This window comes from Bombus fervidus, chromosome 1, assembly GCF_041682495.2.
Source record: "Bombus fervidus isolate BK054 chromosome 1, iyBomFerv1, whole genome shotgun sequence".
NCBI lineage: Eukaryota > Metazoa > Arthropoda > Insecta > Hymenoptera > Apidae > Bombus > Bombus fervidus.
The window spans coordinates 26,162,407-26,188,110 of NC_091517.1; the positions used below are offsets into that span (position 1 = coordinate 26,162,407).

General features: G+C 43.6%; 1 protein-coding gene across 3 annotated transcripts; it reads right to left on the bottom strand.

Annotated features, from left to right (window-relative positions):
• Positions 1–1,706: 1,706 nt before the first annotated feature.
• On the bottom strand, positions 1,707–25,578 carry LOC139991365 (alpha-crystallin B chain). Of its 3 annotated transcripts, none has more exons than XM_072011357.1 (4): positions 25,226–25,578; positions 15,122–15,238; positions 13,650–13,836; positions 1,707–3,490 (listed from the first exon to the last, which is right to left on the bottom strand). In XM_072011357.1, exons 1-4 carry the CDS (start codon positions 25,411–25,413, stop codon positions 3,296–3,298), a joined length of 687 nt encoding a protein of 228 aa, XP_071867458.1. In that variant the 5' UTR covers positions 25,414–25,578; the 3' UTR covers positions 1,707–3,295. The 3 variants fall into 3 exon arrangements, with proteins under 3 accessions (XP_071867458.1, XP_071867475.1, XP_071867467.1); XM_072011374.1 differs by lacking the exon at positions 25,226–25,578 and adding an exon at positions 20,861–20,989; XM_072011366.1 differs by lacking the exon at positions 15,122–15,238 and having other exon boundaries at positions 25,226–25,573.
• Between the last annotated feature and the right edge of the window lie 126 nt (positions 25,579–25,704).

Consider the following 25,704-nt stretch of genomic DNA (forward strand, 5'->3'; position numbering starts at 1 on the left):
TTTAGATCTTGATGAAGCGAAACTACCAAAGATGCTCGTATCCACGAAGTGATATTACTCTGATATTGACAATTTAATTGATTTAGATGAAAAGGTTCCTTTGTAAATGAAATTAATATTCTATTTAAAACATCAGAACTATAGTTCTTTTATACACTATTTATTATCAATCTACCACGTCGGTGCTTTATATTACCTTTTAACGTATGACGATAATCTAATCAGTATAATACGTGTACCAAAATAATAATCTATAGCTTAAGTCTTAGATCGTGAGCCTTAGATGTCTTTATTCGATCTATCGATCAAATAATACAGAAATTTGACCGTCGTACGGGTTACTTAACCTGTTAGGTACGATTGAATTTTGTGCGGGTCTGTTTCTCTGTACGGCAGAGTTTGACGCGAATTACGCGTAAGCGACACGTGCGATACGTAAATTATAATTTTTCTTAAAGATATGATGCATATACTTTAATAATTTACATTAATAATTAATAATACAGCTGAGTCTGATATATTTTAAAGCACGATACGACACACAGACCCACGTCACGATTTTCATACTCGTAGTGTTTTTCAAACTGCTGTTCGCTTTCTATTTTGAAGCGACCTTTTGAACTTGAAGATTCTAAAAGATCATAAAGATACGAATCGACATGTTGAAAAGAGCATCGAATAACGGTATACTTATTTTAACGAAAAGCAACAATCGATATCTAACACTGGTGTATCAAAAACAAAGACTATATATTCTGTTTGTATATTGTTAACACGGTTATAAAACGTTGTGAGAGCGAAAAAGGTGCGAAGCAAGACAAACGAAAATGATCAGTTAGTTTAAACAGGGAGCGAATGAGTCAATAGAGTGAGCCACTATAGTGACGCGTCGTAAGATGACACGGTCGAAAGTCACTATAGTGACGCATCGTACCTAAGGGGTTAAAAAACAAAACAGTAAACAGTCTGTCTGTTGGATAACGTGCCACTTATCTACGTAAAAGTGAAATTTGCAAGATTCCGCTGTGTAAATAATTATTTTTAAATTGTATATTGCGTGTTATCGTCATATATTTTTTATACAAACTCGGAATGCGAAATAGGAAGATCGGATAAATCGATGATGCGTATTTATTTATAATTTATTATATCGGAGAATTTGGTTTATATAACGGATACGATTAACGTAGCGATTCTCAAACTCTATTTATATCTTGCGTAATAAGTGTAAGTAATTAGCAATTTAGAAATAAGAAAGATTCATTTTAGGAATCGTTGTTTCTACGAACAATGAATCATTTTAAACGATATTAGCTATTATGCATACGTAAATGTGTTATTTAAATCGGCCGTATCATACGCGCGTATGATACAAACGACGATACGCTCGAATCGACGCGACTATTTCCGAGGAATCTTCGATTCGATACGATTTATTAGTCGTTATTTGTTGTTTAAACTTTTAAGCCGATGTTATTTTGAAAGCTGTAACGTGTTCGGCGTAACAATTTTATAATGGTTTAACACAGACTACCTATATATGTACATAAGAAGATTAAATATTTTATTAATAAAGAATTCAAAATCAATGAACTGTGATAATTTGTTGGTAAATTTTTTGTCAATTTGTGATTAACGAATTTTTACAATTCTATATCATCTATATTTATCGCGGATGAAGCAAGGAACTTGGAGAAATTAATTACTCTCTTTTAAAGTTTATTTTTATTTAAACTTCCACATAGTTCGCATTACCTTTTAAACATCATACGTATCTCGATAGTAGTAAAATATTCATAAATAATAATAATAATAATAATATTATAATAATATTATAATAATAATAATAATAATAATAATCATTACAATGCTTAACATAGTTTAAGCATCCTCGTGTTATAGTCTTTTAACGTAGTACACCTAAAAACTAACACATACGTATGTTATCGTTTTACAAATGATCGAAACTTTTCTTTCGATAAACCTTGCGATGTACAGTTTTCGAAATTTCAAAAATCTTTCTTTTCCCTAATTCGTGCCTCTCGCGAAACACGATCTATCAAGAGTCACGATACTTCTGTTCTATCTTTCTTCGATCAAAGGCAATGCGTGTTTCCGAGAAAAAGTGTTACGTACTTCGTAAAAGAAAGTGTCATATCAAAGCGTCGAGAAAGTTGGTAGGTACCAAAAGGAAGAATAACAACTTATCAAATATCTTTGATTTCCTACACGTTACACGACGCATACGCGCCGCTTATATCTTAACATTACAATCGTTAAATATATATATATATATAAATATATATATTTATATATAATATATGTATTCTTCTTTTCGTTGATCATAACGAACTACGATCTTCGATGCTGATTTTACCGATCGATTCCCAGCTGGTTGGAGTTACCATCGATCGATAGCAATCCTATAAACACACGTGTGTGTATATCAAAGCGACAAAAAGCTGATCAAAAAAGACACTGCATATCAAACACCTATACAGTAATTTTTTTTTTTTTATACAAAATTAGGCGGTTCGTTTGATGGACGTCGAATGTGCTCGTTACATTCCACAGCCTCCGAATAAAGGATTCGTGTCTCATCGACGTTCGATTATCTCGTTTTCTACGTAGCTCTTTCAAGTTACATTCGGTCTTGGTCAAATCGGATAGTAACGTTTCAAGAAATTCGCGAAGAGGGGGCAAAATTTTCGATACTTTTCATTGTTCGATGTAAAACAGTTAACTGGAACGAACGTTTTCGTTTTGTTTCCTCGAAAAAAAATACGCTTTCTCGTACCATATTCGAGACTCGAGCGAAAAACTACGTTTCAAAATTGCGCTTCGTATGAGTGTTTCGCTGCGAACCTTGCTTTCCCGTTAGTTCTCCTTTCATACTCGTAATTTATCGTACGTTTTGTCTCGAAATTTCAACACCGAACGTAGAATCTCGATCGTTTTTCGATGAGCGAACGAAGAAAAATAAAAGGGGAGGGGGAAAAACTGAAAAAAGCATAGAATTTATTCGATTTAAGAGGGAAGAGTGGAGTAAACGGTTCGAGTAAACAGCAAAAGAAGGAAACCGAAAGTTCACAGCGAAAGAATGGAGAGAGGAAAAAAAAACGGAGAAAAAGCAAAAGAATAGGGGGTAAAAGGGAAGAACAGAAGAGAGAAATGGACTTACGGGAATCGATGGAAAGGGCAGGAAGGGAGCGATCTGACGGACACACGAATCGTGGAATTTCGAAGGGAGTTTTAAGAACCGTTTTGTCGTGTATTCGTCCGGTCGATCGGGCGTCTACTGGTGCGCGATCGGGATAAGCTTCTCGCCCGTGCCGATCGCCGGAAGCGGAGCCTCGACGGTGAGCACGCCGTCCTTGCTCAACGAAGACTTGATGCTCTCGGGGTTGGTTCCCTTAGGCAGTAGGAATTCACGGTTGTACTCCCTGTACACCGATTTGCTCTCTGTCTTCTCCTCGTGTTTCGCGTGGACCTGGACACATGAAAATGACAGTTAGGCGATTTAAAGAGTAACAATTTTCTTGAATACGCGCGCTCTTTATATTCTTGCTATCTTAACTCGTAGTTTCTTTTCTTCTCTTCCCTTACGGACGAAAAATATTTTAGCACGAGCGAATCCACCGACATTCATTTTCCCGGGAAATCCATCAATTTTCTAGCGCGCATAAGCCAAGAGAAGGCCAAGAATTCAGGTCGCCGGTTCGATTAAGCGCGTTCGTATTAATAAATCAGCTAGGACAGACCCATTTCTGCGATCACGCGAGCTGCATGCTAAAAACGACCGACGTTGCCCCGCTCGTTGGTCAACGGATACGATAACGCAGAACGCACGAGGGTAGTTTTGGCAACGTATTTTATTCGAACGCTGTTATCCGTTCAGAATGTAAAGGGTTAGAAGCGAGTAACGTTGATACCGACTAACTAACTAACTTTCGATATTTATCTACCATATAATTTAGCATATTGTCTACCATATAGCAGAGCAACGTGCTCGCTTTTCAAAGTTGATCGTATCTTATCGTACACGCGTACGTACGACTTACTAGACACCTACGCGACAGCACAAATTTTCGACTTTAGATTCTCAGCTGTACAACGCGAAAATATCGAATCCACAAACGTTATTTTCGAAGCTCGTAGGCAAACGATTGCTCGTTGAATAATTCAGAGTCTTCGCGTGGCATGCTCGGAAGCGGAAAGGGCGAGCTTCCCTCTTCGAGCTATCGAGGGTAAAAAAGACAGAGGTTGCGTGTCTCGTAATATGGACGCCCGGAGAAAGTAGGTTATGGAAGGGGACGACGATAAAGTCGGAATACATGGACGTTTCGCGACTCTCATTGGCCGGCGACTACCACCGGTCGAAACTCGTGATAAAACGAAGGTGGCGTGCAAAGGGTGGAAAAAGGAAGGAATCGAGGGTAAAATAATAAGCGGATGGGAATGGCGGCTGAAGGGCGCCACGAATTCCACCTCCGTATCCGCACGCGTCTCCAAATCGATATTTAGAAAATTGCGTCGACTTTTCTCGATGGTTCATTTCTTAGAACGGTGTTCGATGCTTTGCGGTATCTGGTCGATCAGTTTTGAGAGCAAAGCGCGAAAAACATGGTGCCAAGAACAAAGATCAATCGCAGCTTTTTATCGCGGACTAACCAGCTCCGCTTTATCTATTGGCTACTACCGTCAGATACGAGCAACGCAAATGTCGTTCGATATGCAACGCGATTCGCGACACGGGGACGCCAAAGATTTGTTCCGTCACGGACGTAGCGATCGATCATCCACGGACAAAAGGTTCACGCGAGCAAATAAAAATTCGTTCGTAACGATGGATGTTTCTAGGTCAGCGGATACGTGCTTAGCGAATAACCACGTAGAATCAACGATCGATCAACGAAATGCGATATAACTCGGTCACGATTTCTCGCCGATATCTTTCTAATTCTTTTCTTTGGTCAACGATCGGAGCGCCTTTCGAGCTTCCTCGCCACCGACGATCCGAGAAGCACGCCGTGCCACCTGTAACGATAACTCGAAGGTACTTTTGCCAAATACGTACGTATCTGCGTTCGCAGCGCGGTTTCACCGTCATTGCCAACGTTTCACCATCGCTTTGGCGATCGAGCCAACGATCGTCCAACGATATCCGATACCCGCGTAGTTTCGGAATGATTTTTCTCGACATGCGACGCTCGTTGCCTCTTTAGCGTACGAAGATACGTGGTGTATCGCTCGATGATGCGTGTACGAAACACGCGGACTAATTTTAGGTATTCCAACTCGAGAACGTACGATCGAGAGAATCTAGCGTCAGTGCCAGCAACAACGAGGTATTTACGATTTACGTATCTAGTTTCTTTCATCGAGAAATCTACGAGTTTCCGCAACTCGGCAGGATCGCGTGACCGCTTTCGTCCTTATTCCTTCCGCGTCGCGAAACGATTTTCCGATACCGTCGAACGACTCCGCTCCGATACAGCTATACACGGTGCGATTTACCGTTCGGGCGAAACGCGAGCGGAAATAAGTCTGTATCTCGATGGAACTTGAGGCGAAGGAGAGAAAGAGAGAGAGAGAGAGAGAGAGAAAGCGAGCAAGATATGGAGCGTGTTTCTTAGGAAAAACTCGCGCTCCGACAGTGTCGGAGGTCTCGATTAACATTCGTCCAACGTACGACAATAACGTTATACTACGAAAGTTTTTTAAATATCGATGACTTTGAACGTAAGGACAACTAAATTTTCTGAAATTATCGGTAGAACGTGAAGGGGACGAACAGTTTTGGCCCGGAATATAAGAAACGAGTAAATCTTTTCTATAAATTTCAAAGAAAATACTAATCGCCCAGGCACAAACGATAAAACGAGGGAGAAAATTATTCGATCGATTACATCGTTCAATTATTCGGCTGGACGAAAAGTTCGAATTATTAAGAGGATCGTATTACCAGAAATCAACGCGTTTACCTATATCCATTCTCGTCGATTTGTAAAATCGGACAGCAGCTAGCCGGTAGCTAATACGTCTGACAGACGCATTAAAAATAGACGTTGCATCAGGCAGTCGCGTAGCGTCGAATAACCGTGTTCGAGCAGCGGTCATGTAAATATTGTGCCACGACAGGCCATTTCTTACGGGTTTTCGTATAAATGAATCTTATTAGCGCGTTACGTCACGATAGAGAACCGATACAGACCGCGTCATCGACGCATTTAGGTACTGTTACACACTCGCACGATTTATCTCCTGTATCAAGCAATTACCTCCTCCAGCATCCTTCCTCTCTCCTACATCATCGATTTTTGTAACAAGGCAAGTTTGCGCAACCACGTTGCGCTTTCCTTTCATTTTTACGTAATGCGAGTAATAATAATAATAATAATAATAGAATTCGAAATAACGTTATTCGCCGTAAGACGGGTTTGATCGTGCGTTAATCGATACCAGATAATAGTAGAAAAGCAACCAACGCTGATTAAGAATAATTATATTTTATTGCGCGTTCTTAGATCGCGCGTCGTTTCGCAGTACCGATCGAGATGGAAACGCGAAAAGCGAACAACGCCTCTGTACGCGACGTTAGGTAAAAATAAGGAAACGTCGAAAAGTAAGAAAAGAGTTTCCCGAAAGAGCGTTACTCGCTTGGAAGGTCGCGCCGCATCGCGAACACCGTCGGGTCGTTCTCTTTAACCCGTAAGTAGATTACTTTAGTTGCAACGACCTCGGGCACTCGTATCGCGGTAAACAAAGTACGCGATTACGATTCTCTCTCCGACTTACATCGTATATTTTTATTTCCGTGCCTGACAATTCGATGCTCGAACATTTACGTAACGTCGAACTTGGTCCCTTATCTTATTTTTCGAATACCTAAACGTGACTCTGCCGTCAATCGCAACGGCGATAGTCGACATTTTACACGATGCGTCGCAACGTTCGTTCTGAACGTCTTTTTTACTTTACCGGGAAGAATCGAGCCGCGACACTCCTACGGGTACTCGATCGAACGATCTTCTACTCTTTTAACGTAAAATTTCCTTATAGTATCCAAGCGGTTTGAAAGGCCAAGCGACAACGTACACGTTTACGTACAGATCTAAACGTCTAAGTTGTATTTTAACGGGCAGAGACGTTGCACGCGCGTACGCGCACAAAGGGATACGCTTCAAGTACCTCTATGGGTTCGGCGTGGAAAAATGCAAGTGCAGGATACGTCTGACCGCACCCGCGAGCAGGAACGCTCGCTCGAGAGGGTGGGCGAGGTTGGTCACGCTAATTGCGTTACGCGCACCGAGTTAACGAGCTGCGTTTCGACTCGACTCGAGGCTATGTCGAGAGGATGTCGAGGCGATGTCGAGGCTCCGTGTGACGCGGTGCTCTCGTTCTTGGACCAATTCGATCCGTCCGCGCGTTCTCCTCCTGCCAACGAACCAAATAACCCGGCCTTAACCTTGCGAGAAGTCGAGGAAGGTCTAGCAAATCGAACGCCTCGTCGATACGCGTCGTTACGCAACTCCTTCGAGAGAGATCGTGTTTCATCGATCGAAGATCGCTGCTAGACGAGCGAATATCGATCGATCCGTATCGCTCTATGAATCGTTCGAATCGGATACATATTTCTCATTCCATTGGAGAGAAATAATCGAGATGGATTATAAAATATCCACCTTTGTCACACCGTTGCCACTTTCTAAAATCGTATACGCTGAATTTCTCGTTGCTCTTGTTTGCTTTACGCGGTAAAACCGCGTCGACCACGATGCTACAAAAGCAAAAGCTGTTTCGAACAACTGGCGCAACAAAGCGAAGAGTCGCGGGTCACCGGCAGGGAACCAGCCTGCTACGATTTCGAGGTCGCACGGTCTTTTCTTCCTTCGTCTTCCTCTATAAGGTACAAACACGAGGGAAAAGACGGAGGAAAGAAAAGAAAAGAAAAAGAGTGGATTACGCGGTCGGAAGGAGGCAAAGATCCGTCGAGGACACGCGCGAGGGACAGGATATACGTGCAAATGGAGCATATCGCGGCGATAATAACACGACCGTCGCTCTAGAGCCGGAAGATCGGCTTGGAAACTCGAACGTTCGCCAGACGGAGCGAGCGTGAAAGTACCGGTGGTCTCAACCTCCACGCCGATTAACCGCTCGCGCGAAAACCGGCTATCGCGATAATTCCGTAATCGGAGATAAGTCGTAGCACTTTGCCTATCGAGCCTTCTTCGGTCGAAAGAAATTTATGAAAAGAAGAAAAGCCCTTTAGAAATTATAGCGGCGTTGTAGCGAAGAAATCGACGAATTTTCATCGAATCGCCTGCAACAAAACGTATATATAGATAGTTAGCTGTAACTCGAACTACGATCGTAAAGATCCCGTAACAGAGGCGTAGTTTCGCTGTTAACAACGACCGTGTTGCAACGTCGCGCGCACCGCGCATCGTAAGATCGATAGTTTTAACGGTAACAGTCACTCGGCGTCCTTAACGTTACAACGTTACAACTGGACAGCGACTCGAGTTACTCCGTCTTTCGTTAATTTAATACGATTACAAGGTGCACAACCAACGCGTTATTCGAGCGACGCTTTCACCTCGACTTCCTCGTTCGTGGAACAAAGAAGACAGCGTCGGCCGTTTAATCCGCTCGTTTGTTCGAGTTGGAGTTTGACTTCGAAGGGAGCGATATACGCCTTCTAGGAAATTAAATAGCTTGGACGGACGAACAATTGAACGTTTGAAACGGGTAAAGATATAGAAAAATGAATCGAATGATTCGATGATAATTATTCGACTACGAACGATCGAGAGACTCGAAGGAAAAACGATACGAGAGAAAAACTTTTAGCAGTGCGTACGTAGCAACGCGTTTCAACTTTCTGTCCCTCTGCGAACCCTTCGATTATACGTATTACGCAAAGATTTTCAAAGATACTTGGGAGCGTTCGAAAGACGCGGACCAGCGACCCAGCGAATCGATGCATCAAGCAGAGGAGCCGGGGAAGAGCGAAAAACGTGTTCCGGCGTGTCTGGCGTTGCTCTGTTCGATGTTGCTGGAGTTGGTGGCGATATCGATCGGGCTGCTGGCCGTAAAAGACGAAAAGCGAGCGAGCAGTGGAGCCGCAGGTAATCCTAGACAGAGGGTAACCTGGGAGAAATGGCAAGGCGAAGGGAGACACCGATGGATGTGGCTGGTAACTGGTAACTCGACTCTGCCACGGATCTAAGCTTTCCAACGCGAGGATCGTCTTACCGGATCCGCGAGGATTACGCAAGCGGCGACCAACTCGCTTTAACGGCTCGACTCGGATGCGAATTCTCGATCGAATCTCTCCAATCTTTGCATGTTCCGGAAGCGAACATTTTCCACAACTATATATATATATATATCACAACGCGGAGTAGAGAAACCAGAGACTGTGAATGCACGAATGTCGCGTTAATTACTCGACTATCTCGTAACGATTTCTTCCACGTTATCTCGATGAAAGTTATCCAAGATCTCTCCTAAAGGAAATCCTGTACCGCGATAGTAATATATAGTTGATCGAGAAGGAAACGACGACAGACTCCTCTTATTCGCTATAATTAGACCGTGGTACTTTGTAGAAAATTTATAGAAAATTGCAAAAAACCTACGATAAATACGATAAATAATAAATTTCCAGTACCTTCGAAGATTCTGACGCGCGTTTACGCTTTTTGCAAATTTTCACGACGTTGGCGTTTGGTAGTTCGTCGAAGAAACTAAAATTTCGAACGTGCAGAGACGCAAGTAAGTCGCTGTGACTCAGAAGCTAAATATAGCCACCAAAATTTTGACATTGCTCCCGCTTCTGCTTCTTCCCGTGAACAGCAGCAACGCGTAAAACGGCAGACGTTCTCGAGCCGACCATCGAGCTTTCGAAAGTCAATTAAAGCGTCGGCGTAACGCAAGACTCCTTTCCGGGCTGTCTAATGGCACACTCTCCTTGACCGAAAAAACCTAAAGGTCGTGTTTTCTTAACAACTTCGTTAGCGACCCAAATTTTCGACCAACGCGCGTCCACCATAAAAGTTGACATCGTGAAAAATAATCGCACATCTTGTGCGATTTTCGTTGAATCGTTTCGTCATGCTTCGATATAAACTTTTCTTTGATCGTATATTTTCTCGAAATTGTACGCAAGTGTAAAATCGTCTGTAATTAATAATTGTTTCGTGCTCTAGCATCGTTACAGTTACTCTTATTACCATTCCCGTGTCATCTTTCGTAACGAGCTTCTCGTTCGCTAAGATAAAACGTATTACACGAAAGAACTCTATTACAACGATGTTATACTCTAAAAAAAAAAAAAAGCTGCAACTAATATCTTTGGAAATAAGGCATTTGGAAATAATTTTCTTTCGTCTCGCGCTTTCGTTCTATCAGCTTAATGGAAAAGGCCGATAAAAATAGTCAAGTTCGAATTCACCGATACCACTAACCCTTAATCGGTAATCCCCGTTAGTATACGACTTTCCCCGTGGAAAGCAACGTTCGATAAATTAGGATGGCAAAGCGAAAACGATTTGCTCGATACAAGGACCCATAGCAGCGTTCGCAGCCACTGAAACAACCGCGTCGAGTCTATTAGATCGTAGATCGAAGGCGAACAACATCGGTGGTCATGGAAGATCGATCGGATCTATTCTTGTCGGCAGAGAGACGATCCAGTTGCCAGAAACGGGCAAACGAACGACGCGATGCCACGCCACGCGTTTCGCAATCGTTTCATCCAAGTGGCCGCTCCACCGCGTTCCTCGTTCGAACAAAACCGCTGAATAAACCGGTCCCTGCTCCTATTTATTCGAGCCGTACTTTATCGAGCAAGCATGACGTGATCGCGCTACACAATAAGCAGAGATCGCATTCTTCGCTCGGTCTGGTGCTCATCCTTCGGAACGCGTCCTTGGAGCAGCCCTTTAAGGACAGTGATACGCGAGCAGAGTCGACCTGAATTCACGGTAGACCTTGACCACGATAAAACCGCGGTCAACCTGTTTCCAGACGACAGCCGTTCTTTAAAATGCCCCCTTCGAGCGGAACCGGTTAAGGAAGATGGCGCCGATTCACACTCGTTGCTCTTTACCGAAAAAAGCATCTGCACGTTCCGGAGACGCGTAATGAGCTAAGATCGCGAGCAACTCGCAGCCTGTTTCGTTATGCAACGCGATCGTTGCATCCTTTTGGCGTTCTCGATGCGGGAATATCTTTGAACTCGAAAGCTTCGGAAAAGTGCGATTAAAGGTATTGTCAACGAAATGCTCGAGCTTTCGAAGCTTCCAGAGAACCTAATTAAAACTCGTGCTGGAGAAAATGTTGACGAGGAGAGGGAGGGAAAGAGGGAGGGAGAGAGAGAGAGAGAGAGAGAAAGAAAGGGAAACGGAAAGAGAAGTTAATCGCGTTGGCGCCTTAATAACCAGCCGTCTCCGTGATTGTCTCGCTTCGAGATCCGAGGAGTGAAAAAAACAGAGGGTCGACGTTTATCAGAGCCAGACCAGCTGTTTAGCGAGGAAATCGGAATAAAGCCGTCCCTGTTCGTGGGTGTATATACTACACGCTATACGCGATCCTCCGTTACTTTGATCTTTCTTCCATTGCACGCCGGCAGACTATCACGGTGCAACGACCCTACCTTCCGAGTTTGCATAACGGTAGGATTCGATTTTTCCACCGCGTTCCTCGAAAACCTTCGCGTTGCGCTAATCTTTCGTGCCGTTTTCCACTTTCGTCAAAGTAAAAAATTCCAACGTTTATTGGATTTTAGAGAAGCGTGATTCCTATACTATGATAATCGAGTCTCGATAGAAAGAAATTGGAATTTTTCGAAAAGCCGAAGTCGAGGTTAAAGCGGGAGTGACATATCGTTAGAAAATGATCGCTATAGAACGCTCATAATGGTCCAACGTTATTCCAAGCCGTCGCGGCGTGACGAGCACCGTAAACTTATTTTTGGTGCGAGTTATTTCCGTTCGGGTCGACGGGAACGCCAGCCAGAGAGAAGAAACTTGAACGCGCGCACGAGCTTCGGAGAAAATTCTCAACTGCTGCTCAAACCTCCTGCGTAAATTTTTCTCCCTCTTGTCACGTTTTATCGATCGACCAGACGCACCCTATTGTTCGTTAGTATCCGTACGCTTTCGTCAATTTCTAATTACATATCGCTTCTTAATTTTCTCATCGTAGATCGACTTGTAAACGTTAATCTACATCCGCGAACGGAATGTTAATCGCGATTCGAATTTTCTGCCGTTCGCGATTCGGAAGATCGTTCGCGTACTTTGCGAAACTTGTTTATTCGAGATAGTCGATATTTCTTGTTCCGCGGTTTCTTCGAAATTGATCGCTTAGACACGAGTGTGTACACTTTCGTCTTCTTCTGTATGCAAGGGTGAACGGTAGAAGAACCGTGGAACATGGAAGCGGCGAGAACAGGTAAATATTTGGACAGGGTAAGAAACGTATACATCGTGTCACGAAACGTTCGGTTGGTTAGGAAGGAAGGTTAAAGAAGACGGAAACAATAAACAAACGAGATAAAGCGTATCTCGGCCTACGTTGTTCCCGATCGATTTAAAAAATACAAAGAGGCTGCTCCCTTGCCGCCCTCCTTCCAAAAAGTAAATTCTCTTACACGCGTTTTAATCAATTTTTCAAGAGCGTATACGCTCTTTTATCACGCTTATTACGCGTATTCCAGTGGAAGGGAACAAATAGCAACTAGATGAACCAAGAGGTTCACGCTACCCGCTACGCGAGCCATGCCGGACTTAATTACGAAGACGCGCGGCTGTTTTAAGTAACGAGAATTGCCCTTACGGGGAGTTAACACCGGTGGAGCCGACTTCCTGCCGGGAAGTGACGTAACAAGAGCAATTACAACGTTCCACATCGTTCATAAAGAGAAGCGAGTGCCAGTAAACCGGCGTAAAATTCTCCGCCACTTCCTGTTCGCCGTTCTTGGCCAGACGCGCGCGAGATATTTCGCGTCGCGTCGTCGCCGTCGTCATTTCCTCTCTCGTCGAGTTCGAAATAAACTTTAACGAATAAAAGTCTCGTCTTTACGGTCGTTTGTTGGAGGGGAATATACGAAGCTTCTGATTTCGACCAGAGATTATCCTCTATAATCTATTAAGAAAAGCCTTAGAAACGTGGTGTTGTTCGATCGATTTTCGATGCAACTCGTCCAGAAGTCACGGTATTCTACGTACGTATCTAATAGCCGTACGGCGCCGATTGCGTAAAACAACGGGCCAGATTCGGCGGTTGCCAAGTTGTGCAACAAGCGGCGTTAGAGAGGAAAATATGCGCGTACCACGACGAGTCGCAGACGTAACAAGTAATTTTGAGTTTATATTAGATAGGCGAACGTAAAATACTCTCTCTTCGAATAAACTTTTAACCGTACATCATATCTTGGAAATATCGTACGAGTTTGTCGGTATCTACGCGTCTTTTTAAATAAACTTTTAAATAAACCTCGAGGGAAAATAAATTTACGCGAAAGACCCGATAAGAAACCTCCGGATCGTTCCGCGTTTTCCACGACGAAACGAATAGGAGACAACGCAACGAGACACCCTATCGACGCAGAGAAGAAGAACGCGAACGGTACTCACCAGCAGCTTGTTGTCCACGGTCTTCACAACGATTTCCTCCGGCGTGTACTGGGAGACATCGAATCGGAGCTTCAGCATTTTGCTGTCACCTTCGTCCTGGATAAGCGGGCTGTTCAGGCCATCGAGCCAGGCCGAATCATGCTGGGGGCTCAGAGAACTGCTGTTTTGAGTGCTCTGCGTCGTGGTGCTGAAAGGTACAACACGACGAATCATCCATTATCGGTTACGTTCTTTGTCTCTGTAATTTTTATCACGGTACAATCGTGAACGTTTGGACGACGAAGAAAGGTGAAACAAAAAAAAAATAAGAGGAAAAAAAATGAAGAAATGAAGACATAAAAAGAATATGCGTTGTCGACGACGATGCGATTGCGACCGAAAACAATACAAATGACAAAGGAACGCGTCTCGACGAAGACTCGTTCGCCTACGGGTGACCTGGGTGGTGTACAGTTCGAGAGAAACACAGCCTTACCTACGATGATAGTGACGATGCAACAGGGAGGAAACAATAGCAAACACAACACTGAAACTAACTCACGACTCACGACTAAAATCGTGCGCATCTACTCTGACTAAGGATGCGACAGATCGAGAAACTCGATCGCTATAGCGTGGCACACGCTCGCCGGTCACGATGGCGTTGCTTTCACGAAACACCCGACAAACCGCACCAAAAGCAATCGTTACGGTAACGTTACACAACATAATACGTACGCTACGGCACTCGAGTTAGTTCGTTCACCAAGCGGTTAATTGTTTGCCAATGCAACTACGTGAACAGTCTCGTGCCCGTTACCTTGTACAGCGTTTTCTTGCCGGTGGTGGCTTATGGTTAGCGGTGAGACAGCGGTAGAAAGACACAGTAGGTATAGGGGAGTATGGTACGTACATAGAAATAAAATTTGAGACAAGCGCGCGAGGCAGCTGTTTCGATGACGACGCCAATTTCAGCGAGTCAGTTTCAGCGGCACAGTATTTAGAATTAATATCGACGGCGAAAAGTTTGCATCGATCGATAGGCTGAACCCTAGCCGGTCGATAGCAAAGTTAGCAACAGGTTCGTTATTGGCACAATCGGCCAACTAACTGGCAACTTTCGATATTCGACACTCACGCGACTCGAGTATCGTTAAGCTCGTGAGAGAAACGTATTAATTTAAGGATACTCGTCCGCCATGGCAATATTAATTCGATACGTTCAAATTTAACCGCATTTTCCCTGTTTTACTGGCAGCCAGTACGAAAAAACGAACGCTACGAATTATACCACGAAAGAGTGTAATTACACCGAACAGCAAGCCGCCAATTCGCGTTTCTTACGTAAAGATGAAAAACAAAATGGCGAACCTCTACTAAGGAGAACAGGGACTAGGCAACTATTCGTACGTTAAAAAAGAAAAGGAAAAATAAAAAAAAGAGAGAGAGAGAGAAATCGTTGGTTTTTTTCTCTGTGTTTACAGTAGCGTCACCTTTTGAAGCTGTCGAATGCGGACCGCTTTGGCGGTGCTGCAGGGTCGACCTTGTCCCAACCTTCGGTCTTCGAGGTCGTCGAGGTTCGGTGTTCACTGGTGCTCGTGTGATGCCGACTTCGAGTTAGTCACCAACGTGCCAATGCAGAGAGCCAATCAGAAGGCGAGACAGAAGTCGAGCAAGGGGGAACAGGGGACATTAATATTTTGTTAACTTCGGTGGTTAGTTTCGTACAGCCGCGTTTCTCCTCGCCGCCAATTTTTCGTCTTTTTTCTCTTTAAACAAATTTCCGCTGTTTCCTGGCGTCAAACGAATCGTCGATCGCAACTTCGTTCTTCCACCAGTCGATTATAATTATCATTAACGTTGCTAAAATAAGTCAGAGATAAGCCGTCGACGGCAGGCACAGTTGGCCATTTCTTTTCAAGTTGTATTTTTAATTAGAGCTTCAAGCTTTAACGGAAGAACGAGGGAAACAACTGGACGTTCGTAGAACAGAGTAGAGTAGGGTAGAGTAGAGTAGAATAGAGTAGAGTAGTCGGTTCGGTTTGTCGCCAGAAAACAGTATGTACAAGAGGAGTTTCAAAGAAGGTCCATTCCCAGGATAAAATTGTTCCGTATTTACATACGAAAGAGGCGTAAGAATAGCGCTGCAAGTTACATCTCCGTTGGTTATTTGAAAAACCGTTTACAGCGTGTCTCCAAATAGGTGGCACTCTTATTTAGAACGTCTGTGCTTCAAGTTGCAAAGCGATGTAAAACACATTTCTCAACGTTGCAAACGTTACCCAGCAGTTCCCAAATTTGTACGGAACCTTGAAACGATAAAATTCATCGCTTGTTCGAGCGAGAATTACGGGCATTCTACTCGATCATGGAATTGTAGGCAAGCAAGGAAGACCGCTTCTTTGGGAACTGCTGACGCAATCTGTTCATTAACGCTTCGTGTCACTGCGGGTTACACGCTGTTACATCACTCGGCAATTCGGTAATTAGGTAGGCTAAAACCAAGTATCCGCATCATGCCAATCAGCCATTAAAAATTACTTTGGCGAGCCAGCAGCAACCGATCACGGTTTACATCCTGGGAGAAAGATCTCGACCACGGAATTTGCACTGCGTACAACGCGCTGTACATTCGTAAGAGAAAAAGGAAACGTTTACCAACTTGTATAGCTAAAAGTATTGCTAGAAACTCGAACGTCCGATCGTTAAAAGCGGCTGAGTACTTGAGAAAAGAGAGTCGAGACAAAGCGTCGCACGAATATTTTTAACGCGTTCGAATATATCGCTACTTTGTTCGACTCGACTTCTCGGTACTCGAATAATCGCATAATTAACGCTGCTATTAAGAAGATACAAGCTCTTTTTCATCCGCTGTTTTGTCCCATTTCCGAACCAACTTCGTTACCGATCGATGCCGCACTAATCGCTTCGGTCAATCGACGTTAAACTAATCCGCGAGCCATCACCAATTAACTTATCCGGCTTCGTCGTTATTTATGGCATATCGACGGTTACGATGCGAGTCTCGTAAAACCGATAGCCGGAAGTTACGGGTCCTGTACGTTTGTTCGAGGAGGTCGCCGACCCCACGGACCTTTCTAAAATAGTCGCGCTACGACCGTAACGTCTCGTCGTATTGCCCTCAAAATTAGCCCTCCGCTGCACTCTACCCTTGCACGTGAAACGGATATCTGTTTTAGAAAGTTTAATAATAATCCTCTTAGCGGTACGTGTCGTCTCGCCGTCTCATCGAGCTTTCGCTACTCGCTGTTTCTTCGATTCTTCTTTGGTCGAACGTGTCTCGTCGAATAGAATCGACGGGTGAGAAAGAACGTGTAAAGCGAAACTTTGAACTCGTTTTAACGCAACGTACGCAAGTAAGAGAGATGCTTCTTTAGCGTCGCTGTTGTCGGATAATTTATTATTTTTTATCAAACCGCGACCATGGAAAACGATTCGTAACGATCGTGAAATCAATATCGGTCTCGAAAATCTAGCTGATAAAGAATTACAAGTGCCATTAAGGTGTATTAGGAAATAACGTTTTGTTTTTTTCAGATTTTTATCTTAAGAAACCAACTTGCTTGAAAACAACAACCGAACAAACACGTATACGGAACACGTTCGACGACCAATCTCCTCTATTCTTAGAAGAAAATTGTCTGCGATAAAGTAACGATTTTAGGAAGAAAATGTCGCTGTATCCTGTCACGCGACATAACGTGCTCGTGCACAGTGTTTCGTTCTCGATACGAGAGAAAAAAGTAACTCGCGAAACAGTAGAAACTGCACCATTCTACATTTCACGATACGTACCGCGTTGTACGAGCGTTCCCTCGACGATCCATGTTCGTAGAATTCGTAAAAATATTCGATGGATCGCGAACTTGGATGTTTCGGGATTTTTCGAAATTTAAGTGCCACGTCTGAACCAACTTTGATTCGACCTTTCAATGCCAAAGCGTAAATCGATCCTAAAATATCTTGCTTGCTAAGATATATGTAAACGGAGAAGCGGCTTAAACTCGGTAGCGAAAAAGAGCCCATTCGACGATGGTAAAGGGGATCAAAAAAGGTAAAGAGGAGTAGATTTAATGGGTGGTTCATTGAATGGTGGCAGTGGCGGTGGCGGTGGCGGCCAGTCAGCAAAGTAAGGAGGAATAAAGGGAGCTGTTTCCCTTTAGCAAACCTGTTTCACGCGAAACAAAAGCAGGTCCGTATGGAAAAGATCGCGATGTCTGTCAAAATGTCTTTCAGACCCGCGTTCTACGAGATGAAGTATCGAGAAGGCGGCGGGAGAAAGGTCCTATCTCGTTGTGGCAAGTCACGAGAGGTGAACCGAGCAGGATCTCTCCAACACGGAATCGTTTGTCTCTAAAGGCCACGCGATACGTCACCAATTCGAGATCGAGCGCGAGCGCGACTTTCCATCTAGTTATCGTGTTCCATTTTCGATTGCATTTTCAAACATTTTTTCGCTCGATTCCTCGTTTCGTCGAATAGGAGAAGATCCGTTGATCGCGTACGTCTCTAATGTATCGAGCTCAACGGCTCAACTATAATTTTATCGCGCAAACAACAAAGATAAGACGAAGGACATTCGATTTATCCCTGGCAAGGATTCAACGAGTTGATTATAAATTTCTCAGTATGGAATGTAAATGGATTTGTACTTGGCCTAGAAAGACTGGTTGAAAAAAATCGATGACTAGCGCGCCCGAGATTGCCAATAAGTTAATCGATCTCCCTTCTCCTCGCCTCGATCGATCGGGTCGCGAGTAAATTGGAGAACCAAACACCGACAAAGTCGAACCAACTGTAAGTCATTTTTCCTATCAAGTGGAATCTATTCATTCTTTTCTTTTAAATTATTCCTGCTAGCGTTAGAAATACTGTAACATAAAAATACACGTAACGTCGATCGTGTAACTATCCACTGTGACGAGACAGAACGACTGCTTTTTTTCGTTACGTTTTCGCATTACGAAACCATGCGCACTGTGTCGACGAGTCGACCGGTTAATTGGATCGCAAGCAATACGAAACGACAGATCGTTCCGAATCTATACACGTTGCATACAAATTTCCCACAGAACGAGTAAAGCGAATAGGCAGAACTGATTTGAAACAAAAAAATCGATGGCTATTTCGCTGCTTATCGTATTAAGCGTTCAAGATATCCATCGATAAATTCCACGCGAATACATACAATACGTATGTACTATCCGACTATCGACGATCTGTTTATTCGATGGAAACGAAAAATTCCAAGGAAAATTACGCAGCCAGAATACCATCGCTTGCCTCCGCAGCATCGCCAAACAACTTCCTCCTTGTCTTCCTAACGAGTTACGCGTTCATATTAGCCAAGCATCGCGGCAAAGGAATTCTCCGAAGAGGAACTCGCGAACGTAAATCTGATCCGCTGATCGTAGGTAAGCAGCAAAGTTTCGAACATCGATTAGGCATGCTGCACCAGGGAGTACGCATATAGAAAATGCGTTACGCGGCCGATTAATTCTACCGCGATGATTATACGCGTGCAACATCTTGGATCCTACGCGTTCGATCCATCGAACGCCGTGTACGTTTCCACGAATCGTTAGGTCGAATTAATTTCATGCAACGTTCGTTGCTATAAATAACTCGCCACTCAAATTTCCGACAAGTTGCACGAGTAATTACTTCGGATCAAAGAGGATCTGGGAATTTGTTCGAACGATTCGCAAGTGGCTCGGCGCGGTTATTACGTACTCTGAGCTTTCAAGAAATCTTCCAGTTATTTAAGGAAATTTAAGGAGAACTTTAGTTTTCGAAAAGTCGGAAGCATCGCCACTCCTTTTCCTCCCAACGATCAGATCACGTTTGCACGATTTTACGTTACAAGCTTGTGCCTGGTTCTTTTCTCGCTTGCACATTCGTTCGACGAGTACCAAACTGCATATCCAAACTGCTAAACGCACGAAATTACGTCTATTAATTACGTTCGAGGTCCACTTTCTTCCGTACGTCGATCAGTAACGAAACCGATTCTACAACGACGCGGTAAACTTGAATCGCCTACCGCGTACCTGTGCTCTTAATTCGCAACTCGTCCATCGATAGCGTCGTATTGCTTCGTCATGTTCTCTAATTACTCGATACTTTTTCCTATGCTCCACGTTTCTGTACCTTGATCCTCGAGTCTCGATAGACGTGAAAAAGCAGAACGATCCGTTATAGATGGTTTTATAATTCGCAAGCGATATAAGCGATCGACTCTCGGTTCTCTCCACTGATTCATCCCTCGCGCGTATTAGAAAACATTTTCGAAAGCTCGCGGCAACATTTATTTCGAACGATACTTGTCTATTTGTGGCTAGGCCGTCCCTGAGCGCCGATTACGTCATCAACTGGCCACGTGACTCGTCGGACCTCGTAACTCGTAATGGTCCATATTCACCTCCCACGGATCGACCGACCGCGACGCGATCATCCGTCATCGATTCCGTGCACCTGCCCACTCGTCAACCTGATTAAGTCAAAAAAAAGGATAGGGTAACCTTCTTCGAGACGAATCTTTCAAGATGAATCTTTATAGCACTTCTTCAAATATTTGATCTACGTTTTAACGGTACGCGAACGTTTTGAAAATTTTCTAATTTTCTAATTTTCTAGGAAACAGGATCGTTCGAGCGGTTGTCGACCACTATTTTAGGAACGCGCGGCTTGCTCGCCTTCCACGTGTTCTCGACACGTTGCTTCGATGATTTATAACGTTCGAGCAACGCAGACCTCGATGGGCAACCTTCTCCGCGTTATTTTAAAAGCTTCTGATGGATTTCCGATGCTTTCGTAGATCGCTGGTCGTGGAAATTCGGCAACGTTGTACGCGTCGGTAGCTTCGTACAACGCGAAAGGAATTTCCGTTCGAGAATTTAAAAGCGCGTGAAAAGACGACTCTTGAAACGATCGATGATTGGTCATAGTAGTTAATAGGTATTGCGTTTGCAAACCGAATTTGGAAAAGTAAATCGCAACCTTGCCGTAGCAGCTACGACAGACCCTCCGATGAGAAATGCAACGAACACGGGCCGAACTTGAAAGCCTCGACGATTCGGGTACGCTGTGCCGAAAACCGATAGGTTCGAAACGAAAGCATACAAGTAGGCGAGCGCTTACGAACGAGTCCTGGAGAGAAGCCAAAGGATAGGCGTGAAAATGCGAAGCTGCGTTTATGCGTGGTCACCTACCGAAGTTTGATCACCGTTTTGTGATCCGGCGGATATGCATTCCGGTCGACGATCATGGTGATCCGCGTGAATTCGTGAATCAGCAAATCGAATCGAAAAGGTAGAGAGAAACGATTTGCTATGTCGCCTGCCACGGAACTAGAAAATTACTGCGCAAAACGTTGTACGATCAGCGTAAGCTCCTCACCTTTTCCGCACGCTGCTATTACAATTTAGTGCACGATCGCGAGTGGGGAACACCGATGCACCGTGTCACTGTCAAGGATGCGCGTTGACGCAACGCACGCTTATATCCTCTCTAACGATCAGCCGTTGCTGGTCGGTCAACACCGACTCGCTCCAACGATTCGTTAAACCACGCGCTTACGAACAGAACGCGTTTCTATTTTTTTCTTCTGTTGTTCTCTTTCTCTGGCTTGTTTTAAAATTAAAAGTCCAAAGAACAACGATTCTCTTTAAACGTAAGTTTAACTTTGAACGAAGAGAGCACGAGATTGGATCGTGTTGCTATGGCCTTTGGATTATCGCGAGGATACGTTACTCCTTTTAGTTACAAAGTACAGAATCTTCGTCAACGTGCGTTATAAGCGTTTTCCAAGCACATCGTTGTTGCGTTAAGATTCCGCAAATATCTGTCACGAAGAAATTTCAAATATCTCGGCCGAGCGTAACACGGCAGCGATTGTTGTCAAACGCGGACTATCGGTTATTTCAAAATGTAGGAAACGAAAATGCAAAGTATCTCTCAGCAATGAGAACAACGTTTCTTCGTGATACGATCAGATGCGATAAATTATATATATATATGTAACGAGATTGCAGGAAAGAGCGTGTTCTTTGTCAGTGCGACGAGTCTCGTTAAACAGCCACCTATTACGCAACGTATCGTTTCGACTAACGACCGACACACAACCTGCGTTTACATAATCCTCCATTATAATCGACGCACGAAAACTCGTCACATCGTTCGATTTAATTATAACGCCCGTTGTAGAATCGCTATCGGTTAATGATCGTTGCACGCAATTTCCAGATATTATCGACTGTTATTGGATATCGTGTAATTTCCATTTACCACGTTCGTACGTATACGTTTGTGATCCGAGTAGGGGCTGGTATACGACGCAGAACAGTGTAGAAAACGACGATTTACACGCGATAAATAAATTCGCTACGAAACACGCAACTATTCGGCTTGCTCGATTTCATGTAAGCACCTCGTCCGAAGCATCAAAGGCGATCGAGCCACGTACATACCACCGTACGTAAGTATATTCATCTTCCGATCGAATCTAATTTTACGCTCACGCGATCGAAAGCACTTTTCGAATTAAATCATTGGCATGCCATTTTGACGGCGAGCGAAAGGTTATTCAATCCATTCCTCGTTTTACGAGCGCATAAAATTCCACGCCTCTTTGTTCAAAGGCATTTGTGAAGCTGCCCCTAAAAAAAAAACTAAAAAGAAAAAAAACGAAAAAGTTAAAAAAGAACCAGAGAGGAACAAATGGATGTAAAACGTTAGTGAAAACAAGTAATTCAACCAAATGTACATCGGCTCCGACAGAAAAGTGTTTTCGTGCAAACGCGCGAAATGGTCGATAAAGTCTGAGAAATGACGAAATTCACGGTAAATTGTAAACGGCCCAAATTCCCATTTGCCAAGGAGGAATCCGTAGAATTTTGGTCGAGGTTATTTTCCGTCGATCGGGCTTCCCCCGAACAGGGAGCAAGAACGCATTGCCCAAGCTGGCTAACGAGAATCCTCCAAAAACTTGTGATCGACGATGAACAGCTTCGTGCGCTATAATTCGCACGCTTTTTTTTTTACCACCTTACACATCTATCTATTATCGTTACATTTTTCCCATGTTTCGACGTAGAATTCCGACTACTTTATATTTTGAGAGGAAGGAACGTCGAGTCGTTGTAACAGATTCGGCGAATAATTCGATTTCCTACCGCGAATCGTATATGTTGGAAGATGTTGATTTTCGAATAGTCGAGTAATAAATTTAGAACGATGCTTCTATAATTAGTAAGTTGAGCGCGTAGCGGGCAAGCATATCCAAGATCGAACAGGCCTTCTATTAAAATAACACGACTGTCAGCTTTCGCGGTGTTGGCATGCAAAAACTGTGGCGCATGGCACGCATTCGCCGCACGATCCACAGCGAATTCGCAATTTATTCTGCGTGAATTCCAATGTAAATGTTCCGAAGATTCGACTAGTTCTCCGATAGACCAAAATATCCAAAATTTCCCAACGAGATGCCCGAAACGTTCGTTCGAATATTCGATAAAGGATTACCGAAAACTGTACGTGAAACGCGTTGAATCGCGAATTACGCTACTACCGTACACTTGTAAGGACAAATTTTATCGTATTTCTTTGAATTTTTCCTTAAATTTAAATATCGTAATTTCCAGCAACAGCTCTCCTATATTCGCTTGCCGAGCATCGTAACAGGCAATCGCTCGGAATAATCAGCGTTGCTCTCCACCGAGATTAGAATTTCAAATGCGCCGTAGACCAGAAACAACGAGAAACATCCGTAATGAAGCGTTCAAAGTGTCGGGAGACCCGACTCTCCGCGTGTTTCAGGACAGCCTGTACACCAAGGCCAGGTGTAAATTTTCGTCCAACGAGACCGTTTGTTTTTCGTTTATACCCTAGCAAGAAAGGCACATCGAGGGGGTTCTCCTCGCGCGTTCTTCATAGCGAACGCACTGACGAAGCCTCTATAAATAGCGGATACGTTACTGAAATACGTGAAACGAATATACATATGTACGTGTGTACCGATGAAAAAAAGTGGCAGAGACGCGACCTTAATTTACACTTACCGCGATCAACACTACGTTTTCGTTTCGTTATCACGCGCTAATCGATATACGTGTACGAATCACACAACTGTCAAAGCAGCGCGCTTTCTCGTCGCTTAACGAGAAATTCGTGTACGAAAACCTTCCGTGAATTTCTTTTCCAAATGGCCAGAAAGCAACGCGATCGAAACTTTGAAACTTATACATAGAATATATAGAACTATATACAATAGAACTTTACAAAGGATAATATCTATCCTTTCTAGCCATCTTTCTTCGAGCGTCAAAACTTAGGATTACGTTACTTTTGTACCAGTCTGTATAACAAAAGCAGGTAGATGCGCAGATAGACGAGGTAACGCGAACACAGCGTTATGCTAATTCGCGCTAAAAATCAACACATTGTTGCGCAACCGAGCAAACATCGATCCATAGAAAAAAATTAAATGGCGGCTATTGGCACACTGTTGCACCTCCTGCAATGTGGCCTGAATGTTTATGGTTTACGAGTTCGACACTGAGAACCATCGACCAATCCACTTTCGCCTTCGTTCCATTTTCACGAACCAATTCCAACAAAGTAGCGAATAAATATAATCAGAGTTGGTAATTTATATCTCACGCGGATGAGTTTTCACGGTCGGCTAAATTCGAAATCGTATCGTGTTGTTACCGTAACCCGATCCACGATAAAACTGATCGATTCTATCGGCCGACTTGAAAAACAACTTTGCGACCGTTCGATCGTACGACTCGAATCGAATGCGTTCAAACTGACAATCATTCTGTCGAGTATGTCTTTTAACGAGAATAACATTTTATAACGAAAGTGCAGCATCGATCGATTTAACTCGTTATCTATCGCGAACACGGAAGAGATCCAAAACGAGGATAAAGACATTTTAACGCTTCTTGTTTCTGCAGCGTTAAGGCACTCGAATTAATTTCAATAACGTCAGGCATCGATTCTCTCCTCTCTTTTACCGTTATTCTACGATGAATTTCGTTCATGATGTATCGTAATATCGATCGCTCTTCTGAAAGGTGGAAAGGCACGTTTGTATTCGATACGATGACTATGTAAACAAGACTTTCTAGAACGCCATGAAAAATAAATACCGGTCCTGTAACCGGCGTGAAACGAGACGTAAATTCAAATCCAAGTAAATTTTAAATATATCTCTTTTTAAAACTCCAGTACATTTTAAATCCAATTTAACGGCTTTCAATAGTCGTCGATAGTCGTATTTTTACCTAAAATAACATTAATACGATCTTCTTTGACGATAGCTTTTTTGGGGCTAATTTTCAATCCCATAGTCATCTTATCTTCGTCTATCCGTACTTCAAATATTTTCCCACTTGTATCGAAAGTCACGTTCGTAAATATTCGTATTTCATGTGTCGCGTAACATTTATTATTGTAAGAAGGTTGAAAAGAATCTTAGCTCGGAAATTCATCGGAATGAACGAGCAAAAGAGAAATCGTGCCGGGTGTACGCGCGTTAAAAGGTTAGGTGCGTCTCGGTAACAACATACCTGGTGGTGCTCTTAAAGAAGTTATTGCTTTCGCGATTCATCAACTCGCTACGGAACCGTGACATCTCGTCCTCCATCTTTCTCATCTCGGCGTCGAAGCGTTCCCGTATGTTGGAAAATTCGGTGTCGATCACGCTGAAGTCACCGAGCTTGATAGGAATATTGCGTTTGATACCACTGTCAGCCATGATTTCTGCCTCGTTCACACTCGTGTCTCTCTACACCAAAAGCCACTAAATGAGATGCTCGCTCGTATATCAACAACAAGCACTACTCTCACGAACGATCGTTTTTAATTATTGCAAATATTGTTCTCGGTCACGTACAACCGTTCTGTACGTTGTCTCGCCTAAGAATGAGCGCGGCTCACCGAATGCTCCTTAAATAGTCGCGACGCAATCGTTCGGCTATTCGTGGGAGTTCGTCGTCGTTCGGTATGTTCCGGAGGCGTTCGAGTTCGTGCACGCGGTCCAAACTGG